The following is a 20,111-nucleotide window of genomic DNA, read 5'->3' as shown; positions in this document are numbered from 1 at the left end:
CTGTAGTTGGACATTGGATAGTTGGACAAGTACAGGGAAGAATTCCCATCATGGGACAGCATGTGCAAAGGCACAATGGCAGGTAAGCACGCGTGGCCAGGGTAGACGGACTTGAGCCTGCATGTGAGTGTGGGCTGTGGTGTGAAGTCCCTGGTGTTCACACCAGGGAGGGGTGCTGCTTCCTGTTGGGTGGCCATGGACTAGAGGGCTCCCTGAGATGACTCGGGGCTTGTGAATGCCAGGGCGTTATGAGGAAAACCAAGTAGGGTGATGTCATGAGGGTTGGACTGGAGGGTAGTTTGGATACAGAAGTCAGGTGATCCTCTCTGAGGAGGTGAGATTCCTGAAGGAGGAGAAGGGACAGCCCTACAGAGAATGGGGGTTGAGTAGGGCACAGGGGAGGGCGGAGGATTCCAGGCAGAAAATGTCGTCTGTGCAAAGGCTCTGGGGCAGGGATGAGCCAGAAGAGTGGGAGAGTGGATCAGAGGAGACGAGATTGGCAGGGCCATACCAGGTAGGTCTTTGTCAAGAAAGTGGGGACTCCTGGGGCCTGTAGACCGAGAAGAGACACGGTTTGGTTGATACTGGTGAGGTATGATTCTGGCACCATCCAGAAGATGGACTGCAGGAGGACCCAGGTGGGAGCAGGAAGCCTGGTGGAGTGAGGTGTGAGGTGGGCCGGACTAGGAGTCACTTTGGAGGTGAGCAGCGGGGGATGGGTTGGAGGAAGGCGATGAGGAATGAGGAATGGGCAGGAGGGCCCTGGGATTGACAGGAGTGCTTCGCTGATACTAGGAAGACCTAGGGAAAGGTGGTTTGGGAGAAGTCAGTTGCTAAACGGATTCTGGCCATGGGAACACCAGGGAGATGCCCAGTGGTTCTCAGGTGCCCGGTGTCTCATTGGTTTATTCAGCAAATACTCTGAACACCCAGTCCGGGCCAGCTTTGTGTGTGTGTAGGACACTGAGGCCAGAGTGGGATGTGCGGGAGGGGTGAGGTGAGGAAGACACTTAAAGCTCAGAGACTGAATGGGATCAGCCGGGGGGCAGGGGGGGAGGGGAGAACAGAGGCCCCAGGACTGAAACTCTAAAAGGCTGGTGCCCAGGAACTGAATACGAACCAGAGAGACAGGGCAGGGAAGGGGACCTGGCTGGAGGAGAGGACCTTTGGGCTGAGCCTTGAAGCATTGGGCTGGGAGGGCGTGGGTTTTCTGGTCAAGGAGATGGGCTTTGCCTGGCCCTGCCTCCTCTGTATTGGATGGTACCAGGCAGCGCCATGCTTTGCCCCATACTAGTTCCCCTCCTCCAAGTGGGTGGCCCTTCCAGCATGAGGGGTCACGGCCCCTGAGTTCCTTTTTCTGAAAAGGAGGGAAGCCAGGGTGGGAAAGGCCAGGAGAGAATGGTGGGAAGTCTGCCAAACACAGGCTGAAACCTGGCGTCTGATCAAGGAGGGGGCTGTTCGATCCCCAGGAAAGCAGAACCACCTCTCAGGCTGGTGGTGCTTAGTTTTGCAGAGTAGACCTCAGAATCAGCTGCATCACTCACCTGCTTGACAGCCGTGGGGAAGATGAGGGTTGGAGAGGGGAAGGGCAGATGGAAGTTGAGACTTGGGACTTTGAAGCCCCTGCCTGATCTGGCAAGTACTCACGCATGTTAACTGTGAGAATCGGAGTACTTGGCCCTGTGCCTGGCCATGGCTAGCACCCCATTCATTTCAGCTGTTACTGTTACCCTGATAGAGCACCCATCTCGGGTTGCCTGGCTAAGACCCAGGGATCTATTGCAATCTCCTGATCTCTGTGAGGCAGTCTTGGAGAAGGCTGAGAGAGAAGGCATTCAGTCCAGTAAAAGAAAGGGCGTTGTGATCCTGAACTAGGCAGGAAAGGGACAGGCTGCCTGGCTGAAGTGAGCTCTCCAGCACCGGAAGTATTCAAACAAAGGGGAGACTCCCCTGTGTCCAGAGTGTAATTAGAGAGGATTAACATGGAATGGTGGTGTCACTCTCAGTGGCCACTCAAGTCCCACTGGTAGGAGTTCTGGGCCAGGTGTATCTGTGCTGTGCTACATTCCCATGGTGAGCCCAACACTGCTATTGCACACAGGTTCTCAGTTGCCTGGTGTCTCAGTGGTTTGTTCAGCAAATACTCTGAACACCCACTCTACCAGGCACCATGCCAAGATAAATAAAACTCCTAGGTCTTGAAGCAGAGATTGCAGAGGAGGACACAAACTAACAATTTAAAAAGAGAGTTCATAAGCAGGAGGATTTCACATAGTGATGAATGCTATGAGGAGATTTAAGTGAGTGACGGGGTGGAAGAATAACCGGGCTGGTTGGATGTACTGTCTATTGCCATATAGGTATTTTACACTGTTATGTACTCAGTTGTATTGAAATTTTCCTTTTGTGTGTGGATTGTATTTCCTTTCCCTCCAGCTTTATTGCTTTCATTGAGCTATAATTGACATACAAGGTCAGACAGTTAAGTTCGCAAACTGATCCTAGAAAAAGTGCTACATACCTCATTGCTGAATATCACTACGGTCACCTTCAAAGTTCTCCCCTTGGGAAGCTATGCACCGACACCAGAGGCTAGTCCACCCTTCAAAGCAATTTTTGAACTCTTTCTGGAATGGCCATCAGAGCTGTCATCGTATTACCCTTGATGTCCTGAATGTCATCAAAATGTCTTCCTTCCAGTATTTATCTTTGTGTAAAGAAAGAAGTCACTGGGGGCTAGATCAGGTGAGTAGGGAAGGCGTTCCAGTACAGTTATTTGTTTCCTGGCTAAAAACTCCCTCATAGACAGTGCTGTGTGAGCTGGTGCATTGTCGTGATGCAAGAGACATTAATTGTTGGCGAAAAGTTCAGGTTGTCTTTTTCACGCAGCCTTTTCAGCACTTCCAAATAGTAAACTTGGTTAACTGTTTGTCCAGTTGGTACAAATTCATAATGAATAATCCTTCTGATATCAAAAAAGTTTAGCAACATCGTTGCAACCAGTTCCTGAACTTAATTGTCAGACCTCATACAACATTATGTAAGTTTAAGGTATACAGTGTAATGAACATATGTGTGTGTGTGTATATATATGATATATACATACATACATACTCTAATTAGTCTGGTTAAAACCTCTATCAGTCCACATAATTACGTTTTTTTTCCCTCATGGTGAGAACACTTAAGATCTACTCTCTCAGCAACTTCCAAGTGTATATAGTGCAGAATTAACTGTAGTCACTCTGCTGTACATTAGATTGCCAGAACTTTTTTATCCTATAACTAGAAGTTTGTACTCTTTGACCAGCATCTATCCATTTCCTCCACCTCCCATCTTCTGGTAACCACTAGTCTGCTCTGTTTCTACCAGTTCAGCTTTTTGAGATTCCATATATAAGTGATACCGTGCAGTGTCTGTCTTTCTCCGACTGACTTATTTCATTTAGCACAATGCCCTCCAGCTTCATCCATGCTGTCACAGATGACAGGATTTCCTTCTTTTGTCTGGTGGAATAGTATTTCATTGTATATACAGAGAGGGGGCCAAAAAAATGTATACACATTTTAAGAAAGGAAAACTATTAAAATTGAAATACTCCATATACACCAATAACAAAAGATGAATACATGTCACGTTTGACTTCTGCAATTACAAGAGGTGCTCAAAGTGGTTCCCATCAGCGTCCAGACACTTCTGATTACGGCGAACTATTGCCTGAGTGACATTGACCAAGTGTCCACTTGGCACCCCTGGTACATGCCACATTTTCTTTATCCATTCATCTATTGATGGGCTCTTAGTTGGTTTGCATGTCTTGGTTATTGTGAATAGTGCTGTAATGAACAGGGTTGCCTACAAGTTGTGATCAAACAATATGGTGAATGTTTAAATTTAAAAAAATTATTACAGTAAAAGACACAGTGCCATTATCCCCCTCATTGTCCTTGCCACTTTCTGAAGCAGTTCTGGAAGTCCTCTTTCGTGAGTGTCTTTAGGTGCACTGTCGTGGCTGCCTCCATGTCCTGAATCGATTCAAAACATTTACCTTTCATGGTCATTTTGACTTTGGGGAAAAACCAGAAGTCACATGGTGCCAGATCTGGTGAATAAGGTGGGTGAGGACACACCTTAATGTTTTTACTTGACAAAAAATCCCGTATCAGAAGCGATGTATGATCACAAAATACGGTGAATGCTGATGCCGGATGCCATCAATGGAAAGGCAGGGATCTTCAATATGGGAAGCAGCGTGTTTAACCTTAGTAACAGTGTGTGACAAGTTTCAACTTGTTCGGTGTAGTCAGTTGGGTGTGAGCTATGGTTGAGAGAAGGTGTGTTTTAAAGTATACCATGAATCATCCTCCATCATGACAGCACTCTGTGTCACACATCGCAGACTAGGTGCTGGCATTGGTGCATAGCTTCCCGAGGGGGCTACTTCAAAGATGACCGTAATGATATTCAGCAATGAGGGATGTAGCACTTTTTCTAGGATGAGTTGGCGAACTTAATTGTCCAACCTCCTACATTCCCACCAACAGTGTATGAGGATTCCTTTATCTCCACAGCCTCTCCCAACACTTGTTATTACTTGTCTTGTTGATAATAGCCATTCTGACTGGGGTGAGGTGATATCTCATTGTGGTTTTGATTTGCATTGACCTCATAGTTAGTGAAGTTGAACATTTTTTCATGTATCTGTTTGGCCATCTGTATGTCTTCTTGGGAGAAGTGTCTGTTCAGGTCCTCTGCCCATTTTTTAATTAGATTGTTTTTTTATTGTTGAGTTATGAGTTCCTTATATATTTTGGATACTTCCCCCTTTCCAGAGGTCTTATTTGCAAATATCTTCTCCCATTCAGTTGGTTGCCTCTTTGTTTTACTGATGGTTTCTTTTGTGCAGGAGCCTTTTAGTTTGATAGTGTCCCATTCATTTATTTTAGCTTTTACTTCCCTTGCCTTTGAGGTCAAATTCATAAAATCATCTCTAAGACCAGGGTCCATAAGTTTAGTACCTATATTTTCTTCTATGCATTTTGTTGTTTCAGGGTTATGTTTAGATCTTTGATCCATTTTGAGTTAATTTTTTGTGCATGATGACATAGCAGTCTAGTTTCATTCTTTTTCACGTGGCTTTCCAATTTTCCCAGCACTGTTTATTCAAGAAGTTTTCTTTTCTCCATTGTATGTTTTTGGCTCCTTTGTAAAAAATTATTTGCCCATATATATGTGGATTTATTTCTGGGTTCTCAGTTTTGTTCCATTGATCTGTGTGTCTCAGCCAATACCATGCTATTTTTGTTTTGTCGCTTTGTAGTATAAACTGAAGTCAGGGAGTGTGATACCCCTCCAGCCTTGTTTTATTTTCTTAGGATTGTTTTGGCTCTTTCGGGTCATTTGTGGTTCCACACAAATCTGGTGATTTTGTTGTTGTTGTTATATTTCCTTTAAAAATGCCATTGGGATTTTGATGGGGATTGCATTAAGTCAGTCTGTTGCTTTGGGTAATGTGGCCATTTTAACTATGTTGATTTTTCCAGTCCATGAACACAGATGTTTTTCCATTTCTTTGTATCTTCTTCAGTTTTCTCTTAATAATGTCTCATAGTTTTTGATGTATAGATCCTAAAGAATCATGTCATCTGCAAAAAGTGGCAATTTAACTTCTTCATTCCCAATTCAGGCACATTTTATTTCTTTCTCTTGCCTGATTGCTCTGGCAAGGACTTCTAACACTATGTTGAAAAGCAGAGGTGATAGGGGACAGCCCTGTGTGTTCCTGAACGTAGAGCAGCGGGCTTCAGTTTTTCTCCGTTAATTATGACATTAGCTGAGGGTTTGTCATATATGGCCTTTATTATGTTAAGGTGTTTTCCTTCTATACCCATTTTATTAAGTGTTTTAATCATAAATGGATGTTGTGTCTTTTCTGCATCTTTGTGCCCCTGGGATGAACCCCACTTGATCATGATGAATAATCTTTTTAATATATTGTTGTATATGATGTGCTAGCATTTTGTTTAGGGTTTTTGCATCTGTATCCATCAGAGATATTGGTCTGTACTTTTCTTTTTATGTGTTCTTACCAGGTTTTGGTATCAGGATAATGTGGACCTCATAAAATGAGTTAGGGAGTATTGCCTTTTTTTTCCAATTTTTTGGAAGAGTTTGAGAAGGATAAATATTAAATAATCTTTGACTCTTTGGTAGAGTTCACTAGTGAAGCCATCTGGTCCTGGACTTTTACTTTTTGGGAAGGTTTTAGATGATTGTTCCAATTTCCTTACTGTTGATCAATCTATTTAGAGTTTCCAGTTTCAAAGCGTTGTAGTCAGAGAATATACTTGGTATATTTCAGTCTTCTTAAATTTGTTGAGACAGTTTTATTTCCCAACATATGGTCTATCCTTGAGAATGTTCCATGTGCACCAGAGAAGAATGTATGTTCTGGTATTCTGGGATGAAAGGTTCCGTGAATGTCGATTATGTCCATTTGGTCTAATAGTATGTCATTTAAGGCTGACATTTCTTTATTGATTTTCTGTTTGGATCATCTATCCATAACTGTCAGTGGGGTATTTAGGTCCCCACTATAATTGTGGGTTTTTTTGTTAGTTTCCCTCTTTAGTTCTGTTAGTAATTTATATATTTTGGTGCTACCTGAGTGCGTGCATATATATTGGTAAGTATTATGTCTTCTTGATATATTGTCCCCTTTATCATTATAAAATGTTCATCTTTGTCTCTTGTTACTTTTCCCCCCCTTTCTTCCGCCTCCCCCCTCCACTCTGGTTCAAGCCATTGTCTAGTTGTGTAGGACACAGCTCCCTGACCCATGCTGGTATGATGAGCCTTGCGCTCCCCTGGCTGAGGCAGTTGGTCGCCAGTTATCAGTAGGCTGCTGTCACAGCAGCTCACAGCAGCTTTCTCTGGCTGCCAGCTGCTCATGCTGGTTGCTGGCCACTCATGCTGGCTGCCAGCCACTCACGCTGGTCACTCATGGCAGCACACAGCAGCTCACGCTGGCTGCCGGCCACTCATGGCGGCACACAGCAGCACACAGCAGCCTGCGGCAGCACACAGCAGCCCACTGCAGCTCACGCCAACCTCCGGCTACTCACCACAGCCCAGATCCAGGGAGAACTGTTGTTCACAATCTTAGCTCTAGAGGGCGCAGCTCACTGGCCCATGTGGGAATCAAACCGGTGACCTCGGCATTGGGAGCACAGTACTCCAACCACCTGAGCCACCGGGCTGGCCCCTCTTGTTACTTTTTTTAATCATGAAATCTATTTTGTTAGATATAAGCACAGCTATACCCACTTTTCTCTGTATGCCATTTGCTTGGAGTATCATTTTCCACCCTTTTACTTTGAGTCTGTGTTTGTCTTTGCAGATGAGATGTGTCTCCTGAAGACAGCATATGGTTAGGTTTTGTTTTTTGATCCAATCTGCTACTCTGTGCCTTTTTATTGGTGAATTCAGTCCGTTTACATTTAGGATGATTATTGATATATGAAGATATCCTATAGCTATTTTATCTTTTGTTTTCTGGTAGCTCTGTGTCTCCATTGTTTCTTTGCCCTTGTGTTTCTGTTATTCTAGTTTGATGGTATTCTATGATTTTCCCTGTTTCTTCTGTTTTTATGTTATGTGTTTCAATTCTGGATTTTTGGTGTAGTTACCATTAAGTTTATGGAAAACAAAGGTTCATATACACAGTAGTACTTTTTCTTCTGAATGCATATTATCTCCATTCCCCTTTGCAAATTCAGATCTTTACTTTTTATGTATTTGTTGTCACAGATTATCCTTATATATGCTGTGAGTTCATTTCTGAGTTGCATTAGCTATTGTCTTATTTTTCTCTTTTTTAAATGTTTTTATCCCATTTAATTTTTATGTTATATTTAAGTGTGTAATAACCTATTCTGAACAAGGGTTGCAGTTTTGTGCTTCTGTCTGTTAGTCATCTTACTCATATTTTTGTATCCTGTTGTCTTTTTTTTGTTTCAGGTAGAATAACCCCTTCAGTATTTCCTGTAAGGCAAGTCTTGTGGTGGTAAATTTCCTTAGCTTCTCTATGTCTGAAAAAAAAATTTATTTCTCCTTTGTATCTAAAGGGTAACTTTGCTGGATATATTGTTCTTGGCTGGTAATTTATCTCTTTCAATAGTTTCAATCTTTTATGCTACTCTCTCCTAGATAGTAGAGTTTCTGCTGAAACATATGATCATCGAATGGGATTTCCTTTGTAGGTTACCCTCTTATTTTCCCTGGCTTCCTTGAGAATTCTTTCTTTGTATTTGTTTTAGACAGTTTTAACATAATGTGTCTTGGAGAAGGCCTTTTTGGATTGAGATAATTAAGTGTTCTGTTCGGTTTTCGGATTGAAGATCCAGTTCTTTCCATAGGTTTGTGAAGTTCTTAATCAAATATTTATTTGAATAGGCTCTCTGTTCCCTCCTCCCTCTCTTCTCCTTCTGGTGTGCGCATTATTCTTATATTGCTCTTTCTGATGGAGTCAGATAGTTTTTTGTTTTTTTTAACTTTCAAGTCTTTTCTTCCACCTGCATCATTTAGAGTTCTATTTTTGGTGTCACGAGTTCTTTCCTCCATCTGGTCAGCTCTGTGTCCCAAGTTCCCTAGCTCATTCTTCATCTCTTTTACAGAGCTCTTCATCTCCAGAATTTATGTTTGGTTCTGTTTTAATGTTTCAGTCTCTTTGGTAAAGTGCTCCTTTTGTTCATTGATTTTATTTCATTAAACTGCCTGAGTTTTCTTGCATCTCATTGAGTTTTTTCAGACGTGCAATCTTGAATTCTCTGTCATTTGAATCACATATTTCATGTCTTTACATTTATTTTCTGGAGATTTTTTTCATTTCCTTTCTGAGCTGCCTTGTTACCTTGGTTGTTCATGATATTTGATGGATTATTTCTGTGCCTCTGTATTTATGGGAATGAACTCTGCCTTTTTTTTTTTTTTTTTTTTTAAGAGTGATACCTCTTTAGAAGGTTGATAAGAAGAGGTCTTTCTTTTGTTTTTCAGTAGGTGGTGCTGGAGCATTCTTTGCAGGTCAGTGGGACTGTCTTGTATTCCCCAGGGAGGTGGGTGTCTCCTCTGTGACCCGGTTCCCTTGGTCTCAGGGTACCACCCCCATGAGTGAATGTGATGGTGTTCCAAGCCCATGAAATCCCAGAGCTGTCCTCTGCAGCCAGGTGCATGGCTGCACTGCCCGAGGTGTCCCAGGTGCACCGACTGAGATCAGCTGATATGGGTGGGTGCCAGGTGGGCTGGGAGAGGCCGTAAGTGTGTTTGTGGCTTTGTTCTTCCAGTAATGGTGACTGCTCAGCGCTGTATCTTCACCCCTTTCACGGATTAGCCTTCGTGTCTGCCTTTCAGGAACTGTCTCTACAGTTTTCAGAGCTGTTATTGATATTTTGTCCAGTAACTTGACACTCACTGCTATGGCTTCTTCAGGGGCCTGCTGCTAGTTCTGGGAGAGTGAGGGGAAGTGAACTCTGGAGTGTGGGGGGAGGCAACCGGGCTCTGTGGCTTTTTGTTCTCCCTGGCAATGGTGGCTGCTAGACCATAGCTGTCACACCTCTGTATTCTGTCTCTGCCCTGCGTTCAGCTGTAGTATATGCTGATTACTCGGGCAGGAATGCTCAGGGTTACAGAGAGTACATGCTGCATCCTGATTACTCCTCTCTCTGGGCTGCGTCCCCATCTCTGCACTTCCCACTTCCCTTCTCCCCTGCTCACCCCGATATGTCCACCTTCAGATGTTTCATTGTGCGGATCTCTCAGACATGTTTGTATGTTGAGCAGGGAATCCTTTGTTGAATTCTAGCCGTTCAACTTGCTTTAACTTTAAGAGGAGAGACCAAGGGACCTCTCACGCTGCCTGTTTCTGACATTACTCTTCTTGGGTATTATTAAACATTTCCTTTTCTGAATGAATTTTAGAATCAGATAGACAAATTTCATGACAAATTATGTTGGGACTTTGGGTTTGCATTGAAATTACCATGTTTCCCCGAAAATAAGACCTAGCTGGACAGTCAGCTGTAATGCGTCTTTTGGAGCAAAATTTAATATAAGGCCCGGTCTTGTTTTACTATAAGACTGGGAATTTATTATAATATAATATAATATAATTAATATAATATAATATAATATAATATAATATAATATAATATATAAAAAAATAAACATAATATACTGGGTCTTATTAATTTTTGCTCCAAAAGACGCGTTAGAGCTGATTGTCCGGCTAGGTCTTATTTTTGGGGAAGCAAGGTAATAGGTTAAATAGAGGAGAATTGACATCTTTAAGGTATTGAATATTCCCGTGCAGATACACAGTATATATTTTTAATAAAGTATACTGTTATATCTATTAGACAGTTTTTTTCTTCATGTAGATTTAGCATGTTTACTATACATTTATTTCTAGAATTGTTTCTGTTTTGAATGGGATTGTTTTTTCCTACTATCTTTTCTATTTAATTGTTTCTGATGTATAGGAAAGCCACTAATTTGAATATGTTGATTTTTGTTTTGGCTACCAAATAATAATAATAATTTTTTAGTGTTCATTTAATACTTTGTTAGTTTTGATTCACTAGGAAGATGAACCCATAACATCTACAAATAATGACCATCATCTCCTTCTTTCTAATAGTTCTAGTGCCTTTTTTTGTCTTGCTTTATTGCATTTGCTAGCATCTCTAGAAAGCGGCTAAGTAGTAGCAGTGTCAGTTGACATTTTTGTCATATTTCTGACTTAAGTGGGACATGTGTCCAGTGTTTGACTATTGAGTGTGATGTTTGTGACTTGTTCCTGATAGACACCAGTTATCAAGAATTCTTTCTATCCTCCTGATGCCTTAGAACAGCCCGTAAGTTATTACTGAAGTTTATTTTCCCTGTTTCACAGAAGGTAGTTGAAGCTTAGAAAACTTTGATGACTTGAAATGTCCGGTTAGCAGATAAAACTGATGATTCTAGCAAATGCTCATTCTGTTCCTGGAACCCTGTAGGCTGCTGACACCCCTTGGTGCATTTGTTCCTCCGCCCTACAGGTTACATGAATTGCTCTAGGATATTTAGAGGTCCTGTAGGCTTCAGCAGCTGTGCAGCCGTTAGGTCCTCATAGCAGAGAAGGGCACTGAGTCTTTGGGAGGAGACACAGCTGCACGTGGTTGCACTAAGATATAGACCCAGGCTCAAAGTTCCTCCATTGCTCCCTGCTGCCCTCAGCATTTACATAGGTGTTCCAGATGAGCTTTATTTTTGAATGTCATTTCTTTTCAGACCTCAGAATAGAATTGTTGGGTCAGTTGTACTCCTCATTTCCTGGCACCTTACATCTTTACAGCTTTGCAAGTCTCTCTAATATTTATGTATTTCATTCCCTTTCCCCATTGCCATCCTCTGTCCCACCATGGGCAACAGTTCTCTTCTGTTTAAGTTGTGGATTTTTTTATGTGTTCTTGCAGAAAGTGTATCATAATTTTGTGTGCAATCTTTTGAATTTGTGTAATGATCTCACTTGAGTTCTTCCTTTTGTCCTTCAGCGTTCTGTTCCGTGCTGCCCCCTGTTGCTGTGTGTACATGTGTGCAGATGCATGTTGTTGCTCATCTAGGCTGTTGTCTCTGGTAGCTGTGCAGTTCTGCATGGAGGAGCTCTCCAAATTCTCTTCATCCGCGTCCCCAGCGTGAACTGCAGACTGTGTGCACTCCCCTCCCACAGGGATCTCAGCCAGGCTGCTTGCGGTGGTTGCATTCTGAGTATGGCTGAGGACCTCCTGGAATGGGGACCCGGGAGCGGACCCAGCAGGTCCTGGCAGAGATGCACACTCAGCAGTGTAGGTGCTGCCAGGTCTCCCAACACTGGCTGCCTCCCCACTGCCACCCCAAGAGCCCATTTATTGCTCTTTCTGATTTTTCCACTTTCATAGGTATTTTATGTTGGGGCTGTTTTTGTGTGTGTGTGTTGTTAATTTTCAGGAGGTTATTATATTTTCTTAATAGCAATTCTTTGTCAGTTTTAGACATTCTCAAATTGTACACCTGTCACCAGTCTGTTACATTTGTTCCTGGAGGCCTTTGTGACACAGAGAATGTTAATTTTGAGGTGGTCAGTTGATCCATTTCTTAGTGCATGGTCTGTGCCTTTGAGTTTAAGATGTTCTCCCTTCCCCTGACTCCTCCCAACCTCCCCCGTCACAGAGATTTTTCTCCACTAACTTTGTTCCGTGAACTTTTCTGAGTTTTAAACGTCTCTTGCTGTTGCTGTTGCTTTCTTATGTCTTGTCTTCCTTGGTGTTCTGTGTGTCGTTGAGCTGGGGCCCTTGTGCATGTGGAGGTTCAGGGAGGTACAGGAAGGAGTGGGGCAATGCTCCTGGTCCTACAGAGCACGCTGGAGTGCGGTGGCCCACGGAGCTGTCACCTTTGTACTCCCATGTGGCTTCCTGACTGGCTGTGCTTCTCCCAGCCCCCTCCAGCAGGGGGCAGCTCCCCAGGAGCTTCCAGCTGTGAGTTGCTGGCGGCCAGCATGCAGCAGCGGATGCGGGAGTCAGCTGCCCAGTAACGGGGCTCTGACGGGCACTGGCGGCATCTCATATGCGTGACGACCTAGGCATCCTGGAAGTGCATGCCTCCTCCAGGGTGGTGACGCTGCCTGTGTTGCCTGCCACCCACAGTCTCTACGAAGGACCTGATTGAGACGTGCTGTGCAGCCGGACAGCAGTGGGCCATTGACAATGACGAGTGCCTGGGAATCCCTGAGAGCGGCTCTGAGGGCAACGTCTGCAGGTAGGGGGGTACCCTGGAGCTGGCAGAGCTGCCCATTCATCTGCTCCAGACCTCTGCTTGCCATGGACCCCAGGCCCTGGCAGTGCAAGGTGAGCACATGGGCGATCAGATGTGGCAGCTGTAGGTCAGCTGGCGAGGCTTTCTGCACGTGTGGAGAGCCCAAGACTGGTCCCCAAAGTAAACTAGCCACACAAATTCGTAGTCGGCCTAAAACGCATGATCAGAGGAGTGTACTTTGGAGCAGGTGCTACAGGACCATCACCACCTAGGATCTCTGGGTGCTGCTCTCAGCACACACACTGGCAATGCTACTAGGCGGTGTGCAGCCCACACGTTTTCCTCCCTCAGCTTTGCACCGCGGTCCTCAGCCCTCTGCTGCGCTAGGGTCTCAGGAAGGCTGGCCCCTCGCTGTCCTCTGCTGCTGCCTGTGCCGATTGTTTCTTCTGACTCGAGTGTGTCAGCAGAGGAGGATAGGGACCCATGCATGCCATCCCTGTGCCAGGCCCAGAAGACACCTTGCTCAGCCATTCACCACTTCTCTTTTCCAGCAACACCATCTTTTCCAACCTACTCATTTTCCAGACAAGGAAGACAGGTTCAGAGAGGTGATGTGATTCTCCCATCACACAACCCATTGGGAGCATGACCTGGATTAGACTCCATACTTCTTAACATCCAGCCCACCTGGAGAAACATTTACATTCTAACCATGTCGCTTTCCTTCCCCTTCTGTTTTCCTGCCAGCTGGGGGCTGTTTAGGAGTTAGAGCTCACCCCATTCAGCTTCCTGGAGTTTTGAGCTAAGTGGCTCTAGTGTGTGCTTATATCCCTTTTGTGATGGGAAGCTCACTACTTCACGGACAGCCAGTTCTGTTGCTGGACAGCTCTTGCTGGGACATGCTCTTCCTCAGGTGGGGCTGAATCTGCCTCCTGTGACCCTGACTCTATCCTGGCTCAGCCCTCATGCTGCTGACTCATCAGCTGCCTCTGCCCTAGAGCAGCCCCACAGAGATTGGGAGGCGTGACCAGGGACCGGGAGGCTGCTGCTCTGCAGGCCCGTCCACGCAGCCCTTCCCAGGATTTGGTCTTCCTATCTCTCTTGGCTCTGTGGCAGTTTGGGGTGCCGACTGCCTTTTCTCCTTGGTTAGGGACACACAGCACTGAGTCCAGCGAGGTCCAGGCCTAAGTCTTCTTGGTTAAACCAAGGAACAAAGCCAGGTGACTCGGTGGGGCTGTGCTGGCTCGGCCAGTGCCCCTGCACCAGCACAGGCCCCACTCACAGGACCTTGGGCAGGGGCTTCCTTTTTCCACACCTCAGCTTCCTCTGTGAAATGGGGAGGGTCACTGGGAGGACGGGGCTAGGCCTCAGGTGAGGCTGAGGCGCACGTCTGTTGCAGGACAGCCCAGAAGCACTGCTGCGTGTCCTACTTGAAGGAGAAGAGCTGCATGGCCGGTGCCATGGGGGCCAAGGAGGGCGAGGCCTGTGGGCTGGAGGACAGCGACACCTGTGGCGTCTCCCTGTACAAGGCAAGCTCGACTGCGGCCTTGTGGCCTGGGCCTGAGAGTCCTGAGGGCCGGGGTGGGGCTCCCCTGCAGGGCTTTTCAGGGTGGTGACCCTCACCCCTGGGCTTGGGGGTCTCTTCATCTGCATAGGAAACATCTTCAGTTATGATGTCGGCCTACTCACGAAGTGTTTTCTGACACCACTGTGTGCCAGGCCCTGTTTTAGGCATCAGGGATGCAGAAATGAGTTACACGTGCACATCCCTGCCCTCTTAGGGCCTTCTTTCAGGGGGGCAGATGGAGACTGAGATGACTATGTTAATGTACGGTGTATTAGAGGTGATTGTGCTAAGGAAAAACTGAAGAGAGAAGGGCATAAGCGGTGTCAGGAGTAGGGAGCACTGGAATTTCAGCTCACAGTGGCTGGAGATGGCTTCACTGAGAAGGGTGCATTTGAGTAAAACCCTGAAGGGTGAGCCATGCAGATGTCTGTGGGAAGTATCTTCCAGGCAGAAGGAACAGCAAGTGCAAAGGTCCTGAGGCAGGCATATGCTTGGCACGTGTGAGGAGCAGCAAGGAAATCTGTGGTTGGAGAACAGTGACTGGGGGAAAAGTAGCGGGTGCTGAGGCCAGAGAGGTGATTGGGAAGAGCCCGTCCATCATTATGAGGATGGTTGTTTACTCTGAGTGAGGTGGGAAACAGCAGAGTTTTGAGGAACATTATGTGGGTCCCTTCTGACAATTGTGCAGACCATTCATTGAGGGGGTTCTTCTGTGTGTCAGTGTGATTAGGATGGAGTAAAACCTCACCAGGCAGGTGTGGGACAGAGAAGAGGAATAATTACTGCCCTGAGGACTTGGGTTTCAGGCCAGTGGTCTGCAGGGCCCTGGAGAGATTTACAGAAAGAGAGGAGTTACTGTGCTGGAGCTCATGCTGGCCTCGGGGTGGTAGGTCAGGGATGGGCCGTCAGTTTGGCTACAAGTAATGGGACACTCCCTAAAACATTAGCTTTTCTGTCATTTATTGGAGGCTAGAGGCAGCCAGGCCAGAGCTGAAGGAGCGAGAGGCTCCATGGTCATCAGGGACACAGACCCGTGCTGTCTTACTGCTTTACCAACTGTAATTTGCTGCCTCCTGGCCCAAGATGGCTGCTTGAGCTCCAGGCAGCAGGAAGGAGGAAGGAGCCCCCCCTTTTAAATTATTTTTAATTGTGGCAAATACACATAATGTAAAATTAACCATCTCAGTTATTTTTTAGAGTACAGTTCAGTGGCATAAATACACTCACATTATTGTGCAACCATCACCACCCATCTTCAGAACTCTTTACAGCTTCTCAAAATGAAACTGTTCCCATTAAACACCAACTCCCCATTTCCCCTCCCCCAGTCCCTTGGCACCCACAATTCTACTTTCTATCTCTGTGAATTTGACTACTCTAGGGCCCTCATATAAGTGGAATCACACAGTATTTGTCCTGTTATTATCTGGCTTATTTCACCAAGCACGTTTTTAAGATTCATCCATGTTGTAGCATGTCCCAGAATTTTCCTTCCTTTCCAAGGCTCAGTAATATTCCATTACATATATAGAGCACATTTTGTTCATCCATTCATCCGTTGATGGATACTTGGGTTGCTTCTACTCTTGGCTGTTGTGACTAATGCTTCTGTAAACACGGGTGTTATAAGCCCCTCTTTTGATGACAGACAGTAATACCACTTACATCACATTTGCCAGAACTTAGTCCAGTGGTCACACCTAGCTGCAAGGGAACCTGGGAAATGTAGTCTTTATTCTGGAGAGGTTATGTGCTCCACTGAAAATTGGGAAGAAGGGAAAACAGACATTGGGGATCGACACCTGGCTAGTTGTGCAGCAGAGGACAAGGGCAAACTAGGACATTGGAACAGTTTCAGGAAACATCACAAAAGGAGGTATTTGGGGGAGAAGAAGGAAGGAGTTGAAGAAGGCACAGTGTCACAGGCCTGGATAACTGTGACAGGGACCTCTGGAGGAGGCAGCATTTGGGAGATTTTGACGTCAATTTTTGTCATGTTGGGGTTAGTTTTTTCTAAAAACAACTGATATTAGGGAAAGCACTTAGTTGACAGGCAATGTTAGAATCCCTTTTTTGTCTGTATGTTTGACCCTGGACCAGTCTCCTTTTCTGAGCCTCAGCTTCTCCAGCTATAAAATGGGAACAATAATATATGTCCTATGGGGTGATTGTGAGGATCAGAGGTAATGCAAACTAAGTATTTATTAAGTACATGGTGGGTCTTCCAAGTGTGAATGTTCACCGTTGGGTGATGCAGGTCTGGAGTATCAGTTAGCTGTTACTGTGTAACAAACAGTCCCAAAATGTGCTGATTTATGACTGGCTTATCTTATGAGTCAGGGTAATTTTGCCAACCTGGGCCATGCTCAGCTGACCTTGGCTGCGCTCACTTATACGTCTGCCAGCAGGTGATGGCTCTATTGGCACTAGATGATTTGGGATGGCTGAAGCCGGGACTCTTCTCTACTCCGTGTGGCCTCCAGCAGGCTAGCCTGGGCTGTTAGGTAGAATTCTAAATTTGTAATATATTCCCAGGGAAGAAAGCTGGGAAACATATGCATGGAAATTTTAAATAGTTATCTCAGTCGGAAGGAATTACCAATAATCATTATTTTATTATCATTTCTGTGTATGGGGGAAAATGAACATAAATTAAAATGACCAAATGGACCTTCCCCAGGCATCATGGTTGGCTCAAAGTTCTACTTCTGTGATGAAGTGTGCTCTGACCCCTCCAGACCTCACTGATCTCATCCTTCACACTCTTTTAGCCGTGATTATCCATGTTAATGACTGGGCAGGGTCCTGACAAGGGGTAGAAGTGTTAAAGGCCTTTGGAGCTGCCACTTCTGTCTCATCTTGTTGCCAAAGCATGTCACGAGGCACAACCAGCAGGTTGGGAAATAGTCTGTATTGATTGGAAGACCTGCCCTATCACATTGCAGAGATGGTGGACACAGGAAGAGGAAACTATTGGGCCATTATTATAGCCACAGCAGTTTAAACATTAAAGATTTCTGAGGTAAGCAGTCTGGGACAGGGGTGCATCTGCACAGTATCTTCAGGCACCCTGGCTTCTATTTTTCTGCTCAGTCATCGCTAACTCGTGGCTTCCATCTTGACGGTTACCTCATATCCCGAGATGGTTGCTAGTCCTCCAGCCGTCATACCTGTTCCAAAAAGGACCTGGGGGCGTGTAAAAAGGATGCACTTCCAAGCTGAATCAGCCTACGTTAAAAGCTCTTTGGAAAGTTTCACCCAGTGACTTCTATCTCTGACTGCAAGGGACCCTGGAAAATGGAGTTGTTTAGCTGGCCTAAATAGAATCAGTCCACTAGTATATATGGGGTCGGGGTTGGGGGGCTAGTGGATGTGGCTGGGGGTTAACTTGTAGTTCTTTTCACAAGAGGCCATTTGTTAATTATTTCAAAAAACTCTCATTAGCCCTACTCTGAGCCAGACATGGGGAACGGCACAGATAAGTCCTGCACCCTGGGAGAGCACATCATGGACAGAAGAAACAAGACAGGATTAATTCTCTCTCATTTATCAGCTGTCCCTCTGAGCCTGACCCAGGCTGCACCCTGGGGCTGTCAGCAAGCCCTGTGGGAAGGGACATGGGCCCTGAGGAGCCAGGGTATGGCAGTGACCACACGTCTCTCTCTAGCAATGCTGTGACTGCTGTGGCTTGGGGCTCCGCGTGCGTGCTGAGGGCCAGTCATGTGAGTCCAACCCCAACCTGGGCTACCCCTGCAACCATGTCATGCTCTCCTGCTGTGAGGGCGAAGACCCCCTCATTGTCCCCGAAGTCCGCCAACCTCCTGAGCCTGAGACCGCACCACAGAAAGGTGGGTGCTGCCCACCCTGGAACACAGGGTGTATGGGATAGTTGGATGAGAGGGAGAGAACTGGTGGGGTTTCTAGCCAAAGCTGGGTACCCTCTGTCCTTCTGTGCAACTCTGGGTCCACAGCCATTTGTGGCTTGGAGGCACAAGTCCTGCTCTAGACAGAATTCTTCTGTGGCTTTGTTAACCTACACATCAATACTTTTATCCATCCTTCCATTTCAACCATCCCCCACCCGTCCTCTGGTCTATTTCTCCATCCATTCATCCATCCACTATACCATTCATACATCATCCCCTTGCCCATCCATCCATCCGCTTACTCACCCACACACCCACCCATCCACTTGCTCATCTATCCCATTGACTCACCCATCCATCCATCCATCTATCCATTCATCTGTCCCTTCGTCCCTCCATTCATCTGTTCATCCATTCATCCATCAATCTTCTTTCCCTCCCTCCTCCCTCCCTCCCTCCACCTCGTCCCACCCTCCCTTCTCCCCTCCCCTCCCTTCTGTTCCCCTCCCTCCCTCCCCTTTTCTGTCCCTCTGTCCCTCCTCCCCTCCCTTCCCTTCCCTCCTTGCTCCCCTCCCCTCTCCCCTCCCTCCCTCCTCCCCTCCCTTCCTTTCCTCCCCCCCCCCCCTTTTTCCTTCCCTGTCATCTTCTGTATCCACCCACCAGCCTGGTCAGCACACCTTTCACTCACCTTTCCTTGTGTTCATCCATCCTCCATCCTCACCTGTGCCAGCCTTATGTTCTCGGGGACGGGGTATAACTAGTACAGAGAAGGCATTCATAAGTGTTGCCCCACTTACCTGACCATTCCCTTCAGGCTTGCACTATCTTTTATGTCTATGTTCTCAGTTTTTGGCCCCAAAGAGGCACTAGCAAAGGACCGAATGAGCGATGTGTTTGTTTGGCAGCCCCCCATTGCAGACCACAAGTTCTTTGAGGGCTGACCAGGCATATTCCCTTCCCCTCTCCATCCCCATTCCCAACAGCCCTAGGCAGTGTTGTGGGGGGGGCAGCTCCAGGTGCCCACGTGGGGCTCAGAGCCTGTGTTTGCTCCTGCTTGAGGTTCAGGAGCCACGTGTGGGAGACTCCAGCCCTCAGTGTCCCTGGGTCTCCTCCCTCCTGTGCCCTACATATGCTGTGGTCACTGTTCCAGCTGCCAGGTCCAGCCTCTGTCACCCTAACCAGCTATCTTCTGGACTCATGGCCATTAACTTTCTCTGTGCTGTGGGCCCGCAGGAGCCTAACGATGGTATCCTAGTGAGTCCACGGGTGTCCTTTGTCCAGCTGGACTTGGCAGCCCTGGGGCTGGTGCCATGAAAGCCCTGGCAGGTCACCTGTGCAGACGTTCACACCTTTAGTCTTGACCAGCTGGGGACCAGATGGCCAGGAGGGTTCCAGAACCACCAGCCTAGTGTTTCTTCCAGCTGTGTGTACCATCTGGGACCCCTGTGGGCCTGTCCTGTCACTTCAAGGATTGGGAATGAAAGCCCCAGAGGTGGTTCTAGAATCAAGATTAACTCTTGGCGTCTGGAGTTCCGCAGACCTGGTTGGGGTCCCACCTCCACTGCTCTGCTCTACAAGTCGTGGCCCTTTGTGGGGAGAAACTCGGGATTCTGCTCTTACCTCATCAGTGTGGGGACAGATGACAGGCTGCTCGTCAACTTGTGACAGTGCCTGACAAAGCACTCAGAGTTACCACCTGTTACTGTTGCCATGTTTTCGCAGTACAGAGGAGGAAGCTGCGGCCCAGAGAGCAGCAAGGCCTCAGCCCAGGTGCACAGCATGTCTTTGGCGTAGTTGGGACTGGAGTCTTTGATCTGGATTTCTGGTGTCCTGCATTTGACCGGAGCCAGTC

The 20,111-nt window shown here is 46.4% G+C and overlaps 1 protein-coding gene across 2 annotated transcripts in view; it reads left to right on the top strand.

The window, feature by feature from the left end:
* The window catches only part of FBLN2 (fibulin 2), a 100,895-nt gene that overhangs the window by 55,680 nt on the left and 25,104 nt on the right, over nucleotides 1–20,111 (top strand). For both annotated transcript variants that reach the window (XM_019718395.2, XM_019718394.2), the window contains exons 3-5: nucleotides 12,718–12,829; nucleotides 14,226–14,355; nucleotides 18,061–18,241. In XM_019718395.2, coding sequence (XP_019573954.2) covers nucleotides 12,718–12,829; nucleotides 14,226–14,355; nucleotides 18,061–18,241 — 423 coding nt within the window. The remainder of the gene's footprint in view (nucleotides 1–12,717; nucleotides 12,830–14,225; nucleotides 14,356–18,060; nucleotides 18,242–20,111) is intronic.

This window comes from Rhinolophus sinicus, linkage group LG01 (assembly GCF_036562045.2).
Source record: "Rhinolophus sinicus isolate RSC01 linkage group LG01, ASM3656204v1, whole genome shotgun sequence".
Lineage (NCBI taxonomy): Eukaryota > Metazoa > Chordata > Mammalia > Chiroptera > Rhinolophidae > Rhinolophus > Rhinolophus sinicus.
The sequence above is the reverse complement of the archived record's forward strand: the minus strand, read 5'-3'. Positions and strand labels throughout refer to the sequence as shown.